This window comes from Hylaeus volcanicus, chromosome 4 (genome assembly GCF_026283585.1).
Source record: "Hylaeus volcanicus isolate JK05 chromosome 4, UHH_iyHylVolc1.0_haploid, whole genome shotgun sequence".
In the NCBI taxonomy this organism is placed as follows: Eukaryota; Metazoa; Arthropoda; class Insecta; order Hymenoptera; family Colletidae; genus Hylaeus; species Hylaeus volcanicus.
This window is the reverse complement of record NC_071979.1, coordinates 14,249,388-14,265,547: the sequence shown is the minus strand read 5'-3', so window position 1 is coordinate 14,265,547 and position 16,160 is coordinate 14,249,388. Positions and strand designations below refer to the sequence as shown.

Genomic DNA, 16,160 nt, shown 5'->3' with positions numbered 1-16,160 from the left:
GAAATAATTTAACTGAGAAAGTAAAAATAATTGAAATGATAACGTATAGTTATTTGACTATAAGAATAATTCCCTTACTATTAATTAAAAGTTTATAATAACTCCTATATATGTTGCTATATGTTTAAGTTGAATTGTACATTTTTTATTCTTGAAGAAGCCTGTATATACAATGTGTATATTACACACAACTGAAAAGTTGAATAAAATTTCAATTAACTTATCGTAATTGCTTTTATGGCTAACTAACTATGGTTATCCCAATTATTCCAATACATACAAGAATAAAAAAGCTAAACACAATTTAATTTATCAAAATATAATAATTGAATTCATTGTTTAAAGTGCTTCGAGAGATATCACTGCCATCGTTGATATTACAGAAGCCAAGAAGCGTCGGTTTGAATGTCCCGCCCTCAAAACGATTACTCGTTCTAAAACGAATCTTGTAGAGAAATGAAAATGGTTGACTGCGGCCAGTAAAAACTCGTTGATTATCCCGTTATCGAATGCCTCGATAAAAGTCTGAAGGCTAGTAAAACACCGTGAACTTGTGAAAGATAAAATCAACTGGAAAAAATTATGCGAGGCGTGGACATTATTTACTCGGTTTTTCAAATGTGTTCAATAGCCGACGGTGAACAAGGATGCACAATGCCGTGATTAAAATTTCTGAGGTTTTGACACGTTTACAAACTCAAAAAACGTAGCGCTGAATCCTGAAAAGTTCTTTGAGAGTGGAAACTCATTGGTATTACGCAAGGATAGACCGGTTCAGGACATAGGAGCCGTTCACAGAGGGTGTGAGATCTTTGTACAAACATTATGACGAATTGTCGTCTTTGGAGCGATACGAGGAATCTCTTCTTTTTCTGTCAAGTCTGTGTATTTTTAGTGTCGCATGATCGTGTTAAAAATGTATACCTGTGAACAGTAAAGTAAACAAGTGACAAACATTCGTAGGAGCCACCTACTAGATTGAACTATTATTTTATTTACATAATAAGCGTTAGATGAACGCTTATTAATCATGAAGAAACAGTTCTTCAGAGTTAAACAGCTCGCCGATCAAACGTTTTCTAGGTAATTACTTGCAGTTTCGTACAAATATCTACAAGATCTGTAGTCTTTGTTCTATGCACTTTCTGTTAAGTCATTGATACCTGTCTTTTCTTAAAGTCTAAAGTACCTGTAGAGAATGAACTATTAGCAACTATATGTAATATAAATAAATTGAATAATCAACTTGGTACCCTAACATCTAATAAATAATATCTTATAATATCTTCTACATTGCCATACAATTTTATATGTATAAGTTTTAACAATGCATATCCAATAACACCGAACCTGGTATACCAAAATAACTTATGAATCAGACTATCTTAAAATGGATTTACTTTGCACAGTTTTTAATTGTATTTTTATTTCCATTTACCGATATATGAGATGTTAGTAAACATAATCATTTTTTATAGAGCTGGTAAAACAGAAGTCCTCACAGATGATTTACAAGCTGCAGACAAACATGTCGAGCAAATTAGGATGGCTCTCATTGGATTAAGCAAGAGACTTGCTAATCCTCTAAATCAAGCTGTGACACAGGATGTTGCATTTAAAGACAAACGGCGGGTAATGTATAATCATATAAATTTTCTTTCTACACACTTATAATAAGTTCATATTGTGACTTCTATAAGGTAGAAGTACTAAATTTACAGTGTCAAATACGAATATAGGTGTTTGAAATTGTATATAAATATTTAATAGCTTGCATTAGTGCTATATTCAACACATTGATTGTTATAGTGGTGTGTGATGGAGTGATTCATGATCTTATCTTTTATATAAGTGTTGAGTCCTTATTAACTATGGAAAGCTTTAGTAGTTGGCACTCAATGAGCTAAATATATCAAATTGAATAAAAAATGTTGTCATTATATATTCTGTAATATATACTTTACTTTTAGAAAAAATGTCCAGAATATATATTAGGGCAAACAATGTTAGAAAATGCTCCTGAAGATGGTCTCGTGAGTTTTACCCTTATGGAATGTGGTCATGCACAAATACATTTAGCAGATGAAATAATTGAACATGAAGCAAAAGTTGAACAATATGTAGCAAGTCCTCTTCAACATATTTTAGATACAGATGTACCAAATATATTAAAGCACAAAAGGAATTTAGCTCGGTTAATCTTGGATATGGATAGCGTGAGGACACGATACCAACAAGCCAGCAAACATAGTGCCAGTAATGGAAATATTTAATGTTACATATATGAACTGTGTATTCAAAGAATTATGTTAATATTTTCTAAGTAATATTTTAATTCAAAAGGTACAGGCGCAGCAAAAATAGATAGCTTAAGAGAAGAATTAGAAGAGACTGAATCTAAAGTTGAACAATGTAGAGATCAGTTAGCTGCAGAAATGTTTCAACTTATGTCGAGAGAAACGGAGTTGGCTCACATTATTATCCAATATGTAAAACTTCAAAGAGCTTACCATGAAAGTGCACTACATTGTCTTGAAGAACTTATTCCTAGACTTGAATGTTACATAAGTGAGTAATTTCTACCTTTCATTTTTGCATTAATTTTAGCCTCACTGATGCTTTATGCATAAACCTCAACTAATCATCTCGAATATGTAATAAAAACGAAATCAGAAATAGCATATACATGTGTATATACATATATGTTAACTCACTCTTAATCCAAAATTTTTCCCACAGAAAGCATTATACTCTAATGCAATTTTTGGGATTTTTTTACTAAAGTTCATTTTATAATTGCAGATGATAATGAAATGAAACCAGTCTATGGTCATCCACTTGAAGAGCATCTCAGAGTAACTAATAGAAAAATAGCATTACCTATTCAATTATGTGTATCTGCTTTATTACGATTAGGTATGGAGGAAGAAGGTCTTTTTAGAATAGCTGGTGCTGCATCAAAATCACGACGAATTAAATTAAGTCTTGATGCTTGTTGCCTTACATTGCCAACCGCTCTGGAATATAAGGATCCACACGTAATTGCTGGTGCATTGAAATCTTATTTACGAGAACTTCCCGAGCCTCTTCTAACATACAAGTAAACACATGCTTAATAGTTTTTTTCTTTCTATTATTACCAATAAAATGAAGGAAGATAAATCTATATCCAAATGTATTATTTTAAAGATTGTATTCTGAATGGATGACAGCTGCAAAGATAACACAAAATGAAGCAAGATTGAGAGCTCTTTGGGAAGTGTTACATAAATTGCCTCCTGCAAATTTAGAAAATTTACGGTTCCTAATCAAATTTTTAGCTGTACTCACAAAAAATCAAGATATAAATAAAATGTCACCGCAAAATATTGCAATTGTTATTGCGCCTAATTTAATATGGAGTCCGCAGGAGGATATAAACACAATGGTGTAAGAACATGTTCTTTTTTTAACAACAATCACAAAAGAGATTAATTGCTTATGTGCACTCAATTTCTAATTCTTTATAATGAAACAACATATATGATAATATATATGTGTATATATATGTTATTTTTTCAGAATGAATATGAGCACAGCTAACAATTCTAGTCTTATAGTAGATCAGTTGATTACATACGCAAATTGGTTTTTTCCTGGTGAAATAGATTTTGATCGTGATTTAGAAGTCGGTATTATAAACGGTTTAGAAAATCAAACTGCAGGTATGCGCCGTTGCATTTCTAATAGCAGTCTTAGTGACCACGGTGAGAGTCCTCCACAGGGTAGTCCTAAACCTGCAGCTCGTAGAAAAAATAAACCAGCTCCAACACCACCAAATAGTACTACACCAGACAAACATGATAGAAAACCTGATGATAAGCCACCACCGACTCCTGACAAACCACCCAGGCCTTTGACATCTGCAACCCTTAATCGTGTAACGTATAAAGCTCAAAAACATGACGTAAATACCGAATTACCAGTTAAACACGAAAATAATATCGAAAAGCAAGACGGAAATACGGAGATCGAAATCAAACAACAAAACTGTGAAATAAATATAATTACGGATTCTCCATCTATTAGCTGCTCAGAACGTATTAATGAAGTACAAGATGAAGTACATCATACGGACACAGAACTAGAAAAGAGTAATCAAGAACCGCAAAAACATGAACAAAAATTAAATACTTCTGTTACTGTTGAAAAAACCACTGTAGAAAATGCACTATGCAACAAATTGATTACAGAGACTGAAAATTCTGAAGCTTCTGTACACAGACCAAAACCAATACCTACGGAAAAACCACATCCTTCTACATTAGAACGACGAAGACCGGTGGCTGCTCCAAGAAGTATAACCAATGTGCTGCATAACACTGGTAAACATTATCATAATTATTTATTAATAAAAATAGTATTTGAGTTTTTATATTCCTTTAACATATTAGATGAAACAGTTGAGTTACGTAGAAAGGCAGATGGGAGTAATTCTACAACTATAAGCACACTCGACAGAACTAGTAAACCAGCCATACCGGAACGACCTGCTGGATTAGTTCGACCTTCAAGTCTTATCAGACAACATCCGCGTCACAGTAATGAAAACTTAGATACCGAAGCAGGGGTGAGTATCAAAACTTTTAAAGCAATATTCAATTTCGGTTTTATATGTGAGATAACCCTTTAAAATAAATGTAGTTACTGCCAGTGGACTCAACAAATATCACTGCCTGGATATTACATTTTGAAATACAATAACGTAAGCTACAAATAAAGTGAAAAACAAACGTATTAACAATTACTTTTATTCGAAATGTGAAAATCCACGGTAGCTTTCAGAATTGTTAATTTTTTTTTTTTTTTTAATAACCTGTAGCCTTTAACTTTGGAAAGAGCTCATGTATATTCGGTGGACAAACAACAGGTCAGTATAATACAAGTGCGTGGGAATGGCAATGTGTTCTGCTCATCGGGCGACAACAATGGCAACACAGCTTCGAACTTGCAGAGAAGCCCCAGTGTAGGTAGTCGACCTTCATCTATGTCCTTGTACGGTGAACGGCCAGAAAAGCCGGCAAAACTAAATGCTCCAGAACAAACAAAAGCTCACGTGCGAACCAGATCGGAAGGAAATATTATCGATGTTCAAACACAGACTGAAACAGTAGTAGTTAAATCACCACAACAACCCGTTCCGGCTTCTCCAAGGTTTCATCAGAGACCTCCAAGGCCACAACCACCACCACCACCTCCGCCTACTACGCGAGTTAAATCGGAACATGAAAGTACCAATCTTTGAGATCAACTGTATAAAATGTGATTATTACATTCATAAGTGAACTTTTAAAGAATCACGAATATTTTTTAAAACGAAGGCACTATTTCTTACAAGATAATTTGGCATTGCGGAAAATGACTACAAAGAACTTCTAACTGAGCAATGTAAGTTTTGTAGATTTTCTCAGTTCAATATACGTTCAAGTATCAATGTTTTGATATTTAGAGAATTGCATTCAAATTGATATCGTAATTATACAAAATAACTTAGTAATTTTTTGTTTTTGTTTACTATGGTACGTATAGGAAATAATTAAAAATACAATGTTAAATTATTTAGTAATCTCGAGCGACGAAGCTTTAGTATTAATCGTTGTTTATAATAAAACAACGGTCGAAACGTTGCTTCTATGACAAATAATAGAGGTTCTGATGCTTGAAATTATCAAATAATTTACAGCGTAATTACAGCATATACAAAGTTTTTAATTCATCTTCAAAGATTTTATAAAAAGTATTTTACGTTTCCAATACACTAGTAACAAACAGCAAAAACAACAAATGGATTTAAAGTGTTAATATTAAACATTTGTAAGCATTTGTAATCTATACCAATATTATAAAAAAGAAAGATAGTTTATATGTAGCGAGTAATCTCTGGAACTACTGAACCGATTCTTAAAATGTTTTCTACGATATCCCTGAGTAACATAGGCTATATTTTATTTTGATAAAAATAAATGTTCAATTACAAATCGCAATATTTGTAAAAGTTGTGGCAACATGAAGTATCAATTGAAACATCTTGGCTACGGAAAACGAAATAGACTCAAGTACCAATTCATGGACGAACACGTGGATGAACAATCAATTGAACAAGAATGATAAAATAAAGGTCCTTTTAGACAGTCACATCTGTTCTCAGTTCAGTTTCAGTTTCAATGGAACTGTCAGTTTTTCCTATGCGTAAAAGAAAGAAAAACTGAAACGGAGATGAAACGATAGTGGAAACTGAAACTAAACTGAGAACAGATATGACCGTCTAGAAGGACCTTAACAATATTTTCAATAGAACTTTTTCATTATAACTCAGTTTAAAAATAATCCATATTACACTTATAATTACGGCATAAACATAAATTTAAAAAATGAGTAAATTATACTTTTCTTTGAAACTTTATTACATCTATGCTTTAAATGAACTCTACAATATTGATACTGATATTTATTTAATTTTTTGAAACATCTTTATCCTACACAACCAATCATCGTGACTATAGAATTCAGTATTCGATTACTCAACATTATCGAATGCAGACACATAAATGCTATGAAACAACATAATTTCAACCAGCATTGACACACGTGACAAACCTTTCTTTTAGCCTTTAACAGTTATTAAATTTAAATTTCATTACACGTGTTATTATGTCCATTTGTATTGTTAAAATCCGTTTTATTGCTTAAATATGACATATTTAACTGTAAAATATAACACTATGGTTAGGTCCTCATGAATTATATTTCTGTAAAAATTTAAATTTTTAGGCGTGTGAATTGCCGAACATCCCTTGCGAGTCGAACGCGAACGACATAGAATAAGAATAGTATTTCACACGGGTGAAACAGTGGGGCGCAGTTAGTTGTATATTAAAAATAACTTAAGAAGTTATGCCTAAGTTTCATATTTAACTCTGATATTTTTGCAACTTACCAATTTTTATACCTGTTACAATAATGATTAAAAAAGTATTATAAAAATAAGACACTAATTTGGCATTTTGATCTCTAGTTTGACATAACGTTTAAGTTTGCAAAATAACAAATATTTAATTTGACATTGACTTTAATGTATTCGTTTTATTTATTTATGATACGAATTTATTTGTACATACAAAATTTCCGCTAAATCGTAATGTAACCGATGAGAAAATTACTCTTAAAAAAAAAAAACGAAAAAGATGTATTATAAATTTTTTAATTGGTTTTGTAGTTTAAGACGCATGATTTTGTTCATAAAATTAGTTCACCTAAACGCGTCATTTGTATATATTTATTTAAATAATAACAATATGAAAATTCAATAATAAAAAAGAAAGATGATTCTATTTTTATTATATTTATTAAAAAAGTCGTTTTAATACGACTTTAAATATAAAATTTATTTGGTGTTAGGTACGAGCATAGTGATACGCTTAGTTCCAATCCTTTAAGTTGATAATGAAATATCTTTTGATAACAATTGCAAATTATTTTGTAGATCAAAACAATGTACATTGTATATCATAATAATGTACGATAACTCGAATATTTAATATCAAAATGTATTCTACATTTATAACCTTCTCCAAGTGAAATCACTTGTTTGATGTTTATATTACGATTTAGCAGACATTTTATATGTACGTGGATGTAACTGAAGAAAAGTTTAACTTCTCAGATATTACTACGTCAGTGAAGCAATGGATTAAACAAAATTATCTTATTACTTATAATTTTGACAAAGATAATTTAACTAATTTCTGTTATTGAGTAACATAATATTCTTTCATTAAGAAGGTGTATAATAAACATGCGTCTGATTTGTTTTTGCGTTAAATAATTATTAGTATTTAAGAACATCAAGAATACACCTACTTCGTGTAACAACTATAAACAGCGATTATGTATTTTTATAACACATTATTCACCATCTAGGTAAATTATATCACCTTTTTAAAGTACCAGAAATCTGCTAAATAACCACATAAATTAAAAACTCCTAATATTTATACAAAATATATTATTTACAGCTTCTATTTAGTTATATTACATATTAAATAATTTTCAAATATTTAGATAGAAGTAAAGTGTCAAAAATAATGTTTTTCAATTGCAGACATAGATGGTAAATAATATGCTACAATGATTTACATGGTGAACATTTTATTTGAAAATGAAAAGATTTATATTCTTGTTTATGTTACAAATCTTTATTTTATTCTGTATATGTAAAATGAAATTGTCCATATGTATATATATATGTATATACATATATATTATATATGACCAATTCAAATAAATTGTACTATTAAGGGAAATGTCGCCTAACTTAAATAGACGCTTATGGCTAATTGCTTGGTGATATGAATCGAATATGTACAGATTCATATATTTTATCAATATCACTATCACCACTAATTGTGGTGAATAAAAAACAAAACTCTTTTAATATCAGAATTATATATGCAATGTTATACATTATTAAATTGAAAACAAATTTTGAAACGCTTAATTATTTCCATTAATTATAATAAACATAAATTTCATTAAGCAATAGCATAGTACAATTTTTTATGAGAAATAAATATATAAAATGTAAATGTATTTTTGTGAGGATATATAGATTACTTTATAAAATTTATAACTTTTACTTATAAATATTTCCTAAAATTCCAATTGCACTATGCCATTGAGAACTCAATTGGACACTATTAATTCCTTTAAAATTATTAGCTGATTGACTTTTTATCATATTTTTTTCAACTGTATTTTTTAATTTTTTAAATAATTTGCAACTCTTTATAATATATTGCATTGAATTATTATGAAATTATTTGAAAAATATTTGTTTTATTTTATTGAAAAATTCATTAAGTAGATTTAGTAGACAATATTCAAATCACCAAGCACATAAGCTGGCTAAACATTAAAAAACACCAGAAACAAGTTTTTTTCTTATAATTTCTCTTTGTTATGGTATGTTTTGTTGCAGCTACCATATATTTATAAGTAGTTCCTTATAGTATGCAAATAACAAATACGAGAAGTATTTATTACTTTCTTTGTTTTATTTTTAATAGTAATTTAAATGCATTCATAAATATTTCTTGTTATTATGGGAAAGTTAGATATTTTACATCTTGCATTTGTTAACTTGAAAATATTTGTAAAAAAAATACAGTATTCTCCATGCATTCAGTTACATTAAACAGATAGTATTTATATCTTGTAATAGGTAACAACTCTGATATGTAAAGATTTTTTAAATTAACTTTGTGACAAGTTGCGCATTTACCTAAGGAGTGCTTAGGCTGTGAATGTAATGAAAACTGTTGGAAAATCTATTTGTATATAAATAAAGAATTTATAAAAACAATGAAGTTTTAATAAAATACATACCATAAATTCCATTAAAAAATTGTCAATTCAATTTATTAATATACACAAATAAATTTAGCTAGTACTATTACATACTGAGTAAATATGTTAGTGTACTAACATCAGCAACATTTTCGGGTTTCATACCATTATTATCTTCTATAGATAGAGCTCCATTAGAAAGTAAATATTTTACAACATCAATATGCCCGCATGATGCTGCATAATGTAATGGGGTTTGTCCATCTGCATCTTGTGAATTTACATCTGCTCCTTTCTTAATTAAGAGTTCTATGATTTTTGCATAACCACGATCCGCAGCCCAATGTATCGGTAATAAACCTTCTGTATCTGTTACATTTACAAGTTTTGCTTCTTTGTCCAACAATTCTTGCACTTTTTCTTCATGACCTTCTTTTATCCAATCCAACAAGGTTTTGTCAATATCATTTATTTCTTCTTCTGTGTTTATTAAACGACTAATAGCAACCCAACCATGTGTTTCAGACTTTGCATCTTCTTCCCAGGTAGGACTTATGTTGGTTAACTCTAGTATATAATTATTCATAGCATCGTCATGACTCATATCATTAAGATTTTTCCATGCTTCCCATTTTTGTCTAGCTTGCACTTGATACCAAGTAGGCTTTGGAATGTTACAAGGTCCAACTGTAGCCTGCTTGTATAAAGCATAGAATCTAAGGAGTTCATTTGTATTTAATTCTGATGCCAATGTTTGTAAATAACTTGCAGCTTTATTGAATGTTTCTTCAAGACACATTGTGAAGGTTTTTTTTACCTTACTCTGAGTATCGACTAATGGAACTTTTTATAACATACAGTTTGTTGCTTTCCAAAATATGAGTTTTACTAACTACGTTGTTTACTGTAATTGTATCTTTGAATTCTACAACTCCACATCCTGTGCTGATACCATTATTGTTAAATGTGACTTTTGCTTTTGTCACATCACCAAACATTGAAAAATATTTCTGAAGATCAAAATGAGAAACAGTCCAAGGAATATTACGTATATAGATTAAATATCCAGAACCCATGACAATTTGAACCTATTCAAGTTGCACGTTGTATACTTAATAAATGAATAGTATGATCTTGCATTAAATCATATATGTTTATGTCAGAATCACTGCCAAGTCCAGCCAACGATATATGAGTGCAAGTGAGATTCCATTTATTTAACAGATGTTCTATGGACCAATCTGCGCTTCGTTCCTGATACGTACAAAGAAATTTTGCATTCGGATTTCTCTCCAATAAGAAAGCTATTGTAACAACTATGTCCTCAAATACTGTTGGTTCATAGAAACAATCAGATCCAAGAATTAAATCCAACGGACCAATGGTAAATAAACTAGACAAAAATAATCCCCATGTAATACCGACAATTTGAACTTGAGACAAAACACCATTTAATTCGCAACTTCTTCTTATATGTTGTAGACTTCGAGGAAGACTAGCAGAATCGCTTAAAGTTACAATGGCACCACATTTACTAGCTAAAATCCCAGGAAGAGCTGTACCCGATCCAAGTTCTAAAACTCTTTTTCCAACAAGTTCTTCTTTGTGTTCCCAAAGAAACCAAGCTAATACAGGTGCAGATGGCCAAGTATAAAAACTATAACTAGCTTGAAGTAACTGCAATTAAAAATGCATTATGAAAAACAATTGCATTTCTTTCTAGAAGTTGAAATTCAAAACCTCTGTATAGTAGCAAAAAATGTTCAATCGAGGATATAAAATATTCTTTTCTTTTATTTAATAAATGTAAATTACTTATATGAAAAATGTTTTGAAAAAAGTACATAACCAAACACTGCGTAACACCGGTAGTACGAATGAAAGTAGAATTAACCACTGTCCATTAATATAAAATATAAATAAAGATTGTATTACCTCTGGAATATAAATCTCTAAGGTATCGTTACACTGCACGTTATCCTGGGTTTTACGAGATGTGAACAAAAATTTTTTCACTTGCTCGGATATAATTCCATCGGACATTAGGCTCTCTGTGGGTGGACTGGTGTCGTGTGAAATACTTTCTTCTAAACCTGGCATGACTAATTTTCAAATCATTTGTACTAATGCTTTCCCATTTGAATTATCAAGTTTGAAATAGAAACCATAAACTTGAAATTTTCATCGCCAACAAATAAAATCTGTAGAAAATACAATCACTATTTTGTCCAGAGTTGTCGTCGATACACTCTACAATAGAACATATAGATAATGTTTAAACTTCTAAATGGCGGGAACGTGTTTAGAAAATATTTTGCTACATATTTATTTGTAATATACGAACCATTATTGTTATAATTATAAATGTAATACTCTTTAATTAATTTGTTTGCGTGTGAACATTTCTATTTTTAACAGGAACTGTGTAGGAACTGAATATTCACTTTACTTTCACGATGGTACTTTATGAGTTTTTATATATAAAAAAGGAGAATAGAAATCTATACAATACCTTTTGTCCATTGATATTATTTTTGTATAAAGTCTAATGAACAATACATTCAAAATATAACTTATTCAAATTGTTAACAAATTATTGGACATTAATTTAAAATAAAAAAACATCATTATTACTATAATAGATATTCAAACAATATTGATGGTTGATGATTTATTATTCATTTTTCGTTATATTAATTAATAAAAATTAAATTGGGTACTGATATTATTGTAATCTACAATTTACTATTAAAAAAAACTACTTATAGATCTACTATCTTATGCCTTACAAAAAGTCATATTTAATCTAAAAAAGTTATACTAATTAGTCCACCTATTTTCTACGTACTTTCATTTATGATTGAAGGGAATATGTAATAAAATACGATATGCTTGTGACATTTATATCGTTTAGTAACACTTACATGATGCTATGTGATACTGTGTGTTAGTCGTCTTGATTAAACATGGAGGAGACTGGCAACGAGAAGTTCCTATCAAGAAGGCGTTCTGCTGCCCTTAAAGCTTTTAAAGTTAAAGATGAACGAGTAGCAACTTTTAAGAAAGTACGTACGTAATTTTTAATATGTTCTAATTAAATGCAATTATTTTGTTGCAATCTTTATTCAAAGTTTTAGCATATTTCCCGGCATTATTCCTGAAATTGATATGTTGTAAACAACTCTTACGGCAACACTACATCGTTTGTCTTTTCAAGGTAACTGCGATTTTACAAAAAACTGAAACCGCCAGAACTGCAGAGGAAACGGAGATTCTTCTTTCGTGCAGTGACGTCGTGAAAGAGGTTAATTTAAGGTATAGCCATTTTGAAAACCATTGATTGTACATTTATGAGCATTTCAATTTATTTTAAGCCTTACTATCATCGTACAAAGTGTCGATTACTAACTTTAATCATTATCACAAATTGTGGATGTAGGTTTTAGCAATAAATTCCTTATCAAGTAATGATAAAAATTTTATTAATTGATTTGTCAGGCAAGAGAAAAGACACAGGGTGAAAGCAAGATTAGAAGAAGTAGAAGATGCACCAGAAATTTTAGAAGAAAAATGCATGCGATTAGCTGCAGCAATAAGCAGAGCAACATCTCTCGCTGTTTATACTGGTGCAGGCATCAGTACAGCTGCTTCTATCCCAGATTATAGAGGAACAAATGGTGTTTGGACTCGTTTACAACAAGGAAAAGACATTGGGTAATGTTGAAATTATTTATAATCATAAATGGCTTATTTGTCATTGTTATTGCTGGTATTATTATTGATAGCATTTTAAATTCATTTGCTGTATATTTCCAGAAATCATGATCTAAGTCAAGCAGAACCAACAACAACGCATATGGCTCTTTATGCCTTATATAAGGCACGGGTTTTAAAGCATGTAGTTTCCCAGAATTGTGATGGACTTCATTTACGCAGTGGGATACCTCGCACATTTTTATCCGAAGTTCATGGGAACATGTATGTGGAAGTTTGTAGAACATGTAAACCATTTAGAGAATATTGGAGATTATTTGATGTTACAGAAAAAACAGCTCGGTATTCTCATGGCACTGGTAGATTATGTCACAGATGTAACTCTATCTTGCAAGATTCAATTGTTCATTTTGGTGAAAGAGGCAATCTTCCATGGCCAATTAATTGGAATGGTGCAACAAGAGCAGCAAAACAGGCAGACGTTATATTATGTTTGGGTTCTAGTTTAAAAGTTTTGAAGAAATATCCATGGTTGTGGCAAATGGACAGGCCGATTCACAAACGTCCATCACTATATATTGTAAATTTGCAGTGGACTCCAAAAGATGAAAATGCAGTCTTAAAAGTAAATGGAAAATGTGACGATGTTATGAAAAGGGTTATGACTCATCTCGGGTTGGAAATACCACAATATAATCGTGCTAAGGATCCAATATTTTTTCATGCAGTACAACTTGGAAATAATGAACAGTGTACAACAAGTCAACCTTGTCTAGAAGAGCCATGTAATATTGCTCACAAGGAGTTAAGTAAAATCAGTGATAACTTTTGTGAAGATATTACACCCCAAACGAAAGAGGAAGAAGATTGCATCTCACCCAAAAAAATAACTGAATCAGTGTCCACTTATCCAGCGCCATTTTTTACTGCATTACCATTCTTGTCCATGGGTTTGCCATTTCCACCAATGTACATGTGCCCTCAATTAACACCACTTTTCTATTATCCATTTATACAAATACCAAATATGACCATGGAAACGCCAAAACCCAAGCCAGCTTGTACTTTTTGCATGGAAAATGAAGGTTCGCTCACTTGCCTTTATTATCAACGAGACACGGATGTTTCCTTAATAGGAGCTGAAAGCAAACAGATAGAAGATACAAAGACATTAGTAATTCATGCAGATTCTCCGATAGTACCTCCTAAAAATCCTGGATGGTTAGGCAAAGGATATCGCAAAGGCATGAAGAAGAAGCGGTAGCATTTACTCTGTATAACATGGTATATGACTTTCTCTTTCTCTGTTATTATGTGAATGTATAACATATAGTATATGATATTGTACGTAAATGCCTCCATATCACGATGAAACCGGTGTACACAATTTACGAATGTATAGCGACTTACTTCCAGTATCCAAAATTTGAATAATCAAATTAAATTATGACAATAGCTCTTAAGCTTTAAAGTATAGGCAATCTATTCTTATCCATGAAACTTTCAAAATTAAAATTTTATAGCAAGCAAATTAATTCGATGTATATTTGTATCTGATAAGTTTGATTTTAAAATGATTACTTTGTAAATTTTACTATTATTGTTTTTCTGTGAAACATGCTTGATTCGCAATTATTATTGTTATTTTATAAGTCATTATGTTGTGATTTTTAATTATAAGGTTTTATTTAAGCAGATGAGTGTTGTGCAGATCACGATAAATTCCTAGTGACCAAAGTGATATTTTTCAAATATGTTTTGATTTTTTTTTTTATTAGTTGCTTTGTATCTGTATAGTTGAATGTATCATAACTTTTTTTTAAAAAAGAAAATTGGTTTATGAGTATCGCATGCATGAAGCTTCCTTATATTTTTTACTGTACTGATTTATCATTCCAGTTTTGTAAATATGAAGTAAGTAAACATACAACAAGATTCATTCTATGAACATAGTGGACTGTTTATATCAGATCTCAAACTGAGGTTATTAGTTATTATTGTGCAGTGTTAACAGATAGAATAAAATGAAAAGAATCATTTCATATAAAATTTAATTTCCATTTTTTACTTTTGTTCTTTATTTATTACATCACTGAATCGTTTTATATACACTAAAAAGAAACTTACATATATAGAGATACATTTATTCTAATATTTTTTTCTGCTCTTCTCGGTCGCAGTTTGTTAAACATTAGTTAGTCTGCTGATATTATAGACTAATCTGTTAGATCAGAATATAATTCTTAATGTTAATAAAATTCTAAACATGGTACGTTATCTTCTAAAAATATTAACGTACCATGTATTATTATTATTTTACTATACATTAATTGTTATTTTTATTTATATATTTTATTTACACGATTCAATAAATTTATGCTATAACGAGATACAATAATTATCATTTCTATTTTATAATAAGTTTTACTTATAATTTTAGCAGTGCTATCATTGTTATTTTAGGCGCTTCCTAATAACTACATAAATAGTTAATCATTGCATGTAAATTGTATGTTTAAAAATTGGGCATGATTTAATAACCAGATCATATGCGTTAATATATAAAATGAAATTTCTAATGTTGTAATTCCAAAAAATTCCGTTTCACCTTTCTTATTTTTTATTTTCGAGATCATATTTTCCGAAATTTATTTTAATTGGTATTGAGTTAAATTCAACGGTCGGTCAATAACATGATTTTCAAATACTCTCTATTATGAAAATGTTATATAAATTTTGAAAAATATAACAATAATTATAAATAATTCTGTAATGTATAATAATATCTTTTGAAACTAAACAATTTCTTTTTCAAGCAGACTTTTGTATTGCCAACAGAAACGGAGATTTTTGGAATTATAATTTTTTTTAATAAGTTAAATTTGATACTGCGTAAAGTATCTTAAGTGGTTTGTTTCATTATGAAAATAGATTTCCTTGACGATTCACGTTTTAATTAATGCATATTAATGCAAAAAACTAAACAAACATTGTAGTGTACTCGGCAATATTATTAGAAAGTATACTGTCTTCATCCAATATAAAAATGTAATAATTTACTA

General features: G+C 30.1%; 4 protein-coding genes across 6 annotated transcripts; 2 read left to right on the top strand and 2 right to left on the bottom strand.

Moving 5' to 3' along the window:
- Positions 1-169: 169 nt before the first annotated feature.
- LOC128874653 (rho GTPase-activating protein 44-like) lies at positions 170-7,024 on the top strand. 3 transcript variants are annotated; one of them, XM_054119580.1, is made up of 10 exons: positions 179-801; positions 881-1,083; positions 1,479-1,632; positions 1,971-2,256; positions 2,344-2,568; positions 2,803-3,100; positions 3,190-3,429; positions 3,562-4,364; positions 4,434-4,609; positions 4,862-7,024. In XM_054119580.1, the coding sequence occupies exons 2-10, from the start codon at positions 1,031-1,033 to the stop codon at positions 5,282-5,284; spliced, it is 2,658 nt and encodes an 885-aa protein (XP_053975555.1). In that variant the 5' UTR covers positions 179-801; positions 881-1,030; the 3' UTR covers positions 5,285-7,024. The 3 variants fall into 3 exon arrangements, with proteins under 3 accessions (XP_053975557.1, XP_053975555.1, XP_053975556.1); XM_054119582.1 differs by having other exon boundaries at positions 170-1,083; positions 4,684-5,002; XM_054119581.1 differs by having other exon boundaries at positions 179-1,083; positions 4,910-7,024.
- Positions 5,382-10,324, bottom strand: LOC128874657 (acyl-CoA-binding domain-containing protein 6-like). Its single transcript, XM_054119585.1, has one exon. The coding sequence runs from the start codon at positions 10,181-10,183 to the stop codon at positions 9,491-9,493; it is 693 nt and encodes a 230-aa protein (XP_053975560.1). The 5' UTR covers positions 10,184-10,324; the 3' UTR covers positions 5,382-9,490.
- Positions 10,325-10,340: 16 nt separating this feature from the next.
- On the bottom strand, positions 10,341-11,622 carry LOC128874655 (histone-arginine methyltransferase METTL23). Its single transcript, XM_054119584.1, has 2 exons — positions 11,320-11,622; positions 10,341-11,061 (listed from the first exon to the last, which is right to left on the bottom strand). Exons 1-2 carry the CDS (start codon positions 11,482-11,484, stop codon positions 10,477-10,479), a joined length of 750 nt encoding a protein of 249 aa, XP_053975559.1. The 5' UTR covers positions 11,485-11,622; the 3' UTR covers positions 10,341-10,476.
- Positions 11,623-12,309: 687 nt separating this feature from the next.
- Positions 12,310-14,946, top strand: LOC128874654 (NAD-dependent protein deacetylase sirtuin-7). Its single transcript, XM_054119583.1, has 4 exons — positions 12,310-12,449; positions 12,602-12,699; positions 12,883-13,098; positions 13,201-14,946. Exons 1-4 carry the CDS (start codon positions 12,351-12,353, stop codon positions 14,360-14,362), a joined length of 1,575 nt encoding a protein of 524 aa, XP_053975558.1. The 5' UTR covers positions 12,310-12,350; the 3' UTR covers positions 14,363-14,946.
- The last annotated feature ends 1,214 nt before the right edge of the window (positions 14,947-16,160 follow it).

Coding starts and splice junctions, on each gene's coding strand:
- LOC128874653 (XM_054119580.1), top strand. CDS start 1,031: ATGAAGAAACAGTTCTTCAGAGTTAAACAGCTCGCCGATCAAACGTTT. Junction 1,084..1,478: donor GCCGATCAAACGTTTTCTAG/GTAATTACTTGC, acceptor CATTTTTTATAG/AGCTGGTAAAACAGAAGTCC. Junction 3,101..3,189: donor GAGCCTCTTCTAACATACAA/GTAAACACATGC, acceptor ATTATTTTAAAG/ATTGTATTCTGAATGGATGA.
- LOC128874657 (XM_054119585.1), bottom strand. CDS start 10,183: ATGTGTCTTGAAGAAACATTCAATAAAGCTGCAAGTTATTTACAAACA.
- LOC128874655 (XM_054119584.1), bottom strand. CDS start 11,484: ATGCCAGGTTTAGAAGAAAGTATTTCACACGACACCAGTCCACCCACA. Junction 11,062..11,319: donor TAGAGATTTATATTCCAGAG/GTAATACAATCT, acceptor TTTTAATTGCAG/TTACTTCAAGCTAGTTATAG.
- LOC128874654 (XM_054119583.1), top strand. CDS start 12,351: ATGGAGGAGACTGGCAACGAGAAGTTCCTATCAAGAAGGCGTTCTGCT. Junction 12,450..12,601: donor GAGTAGCAACTTTTAAGAAA/GTACGTACGTAA, acceptor TGTCTTTTCAAG/GTAACTGCGATTTTACAAAA. Junction 13,099..13,200: donor CAACAAGGAAAAGACATTGG/GTAATGTTGAAA, acceptor GTATATTTCCAG/AAATCATGATCTAAGTCAAG.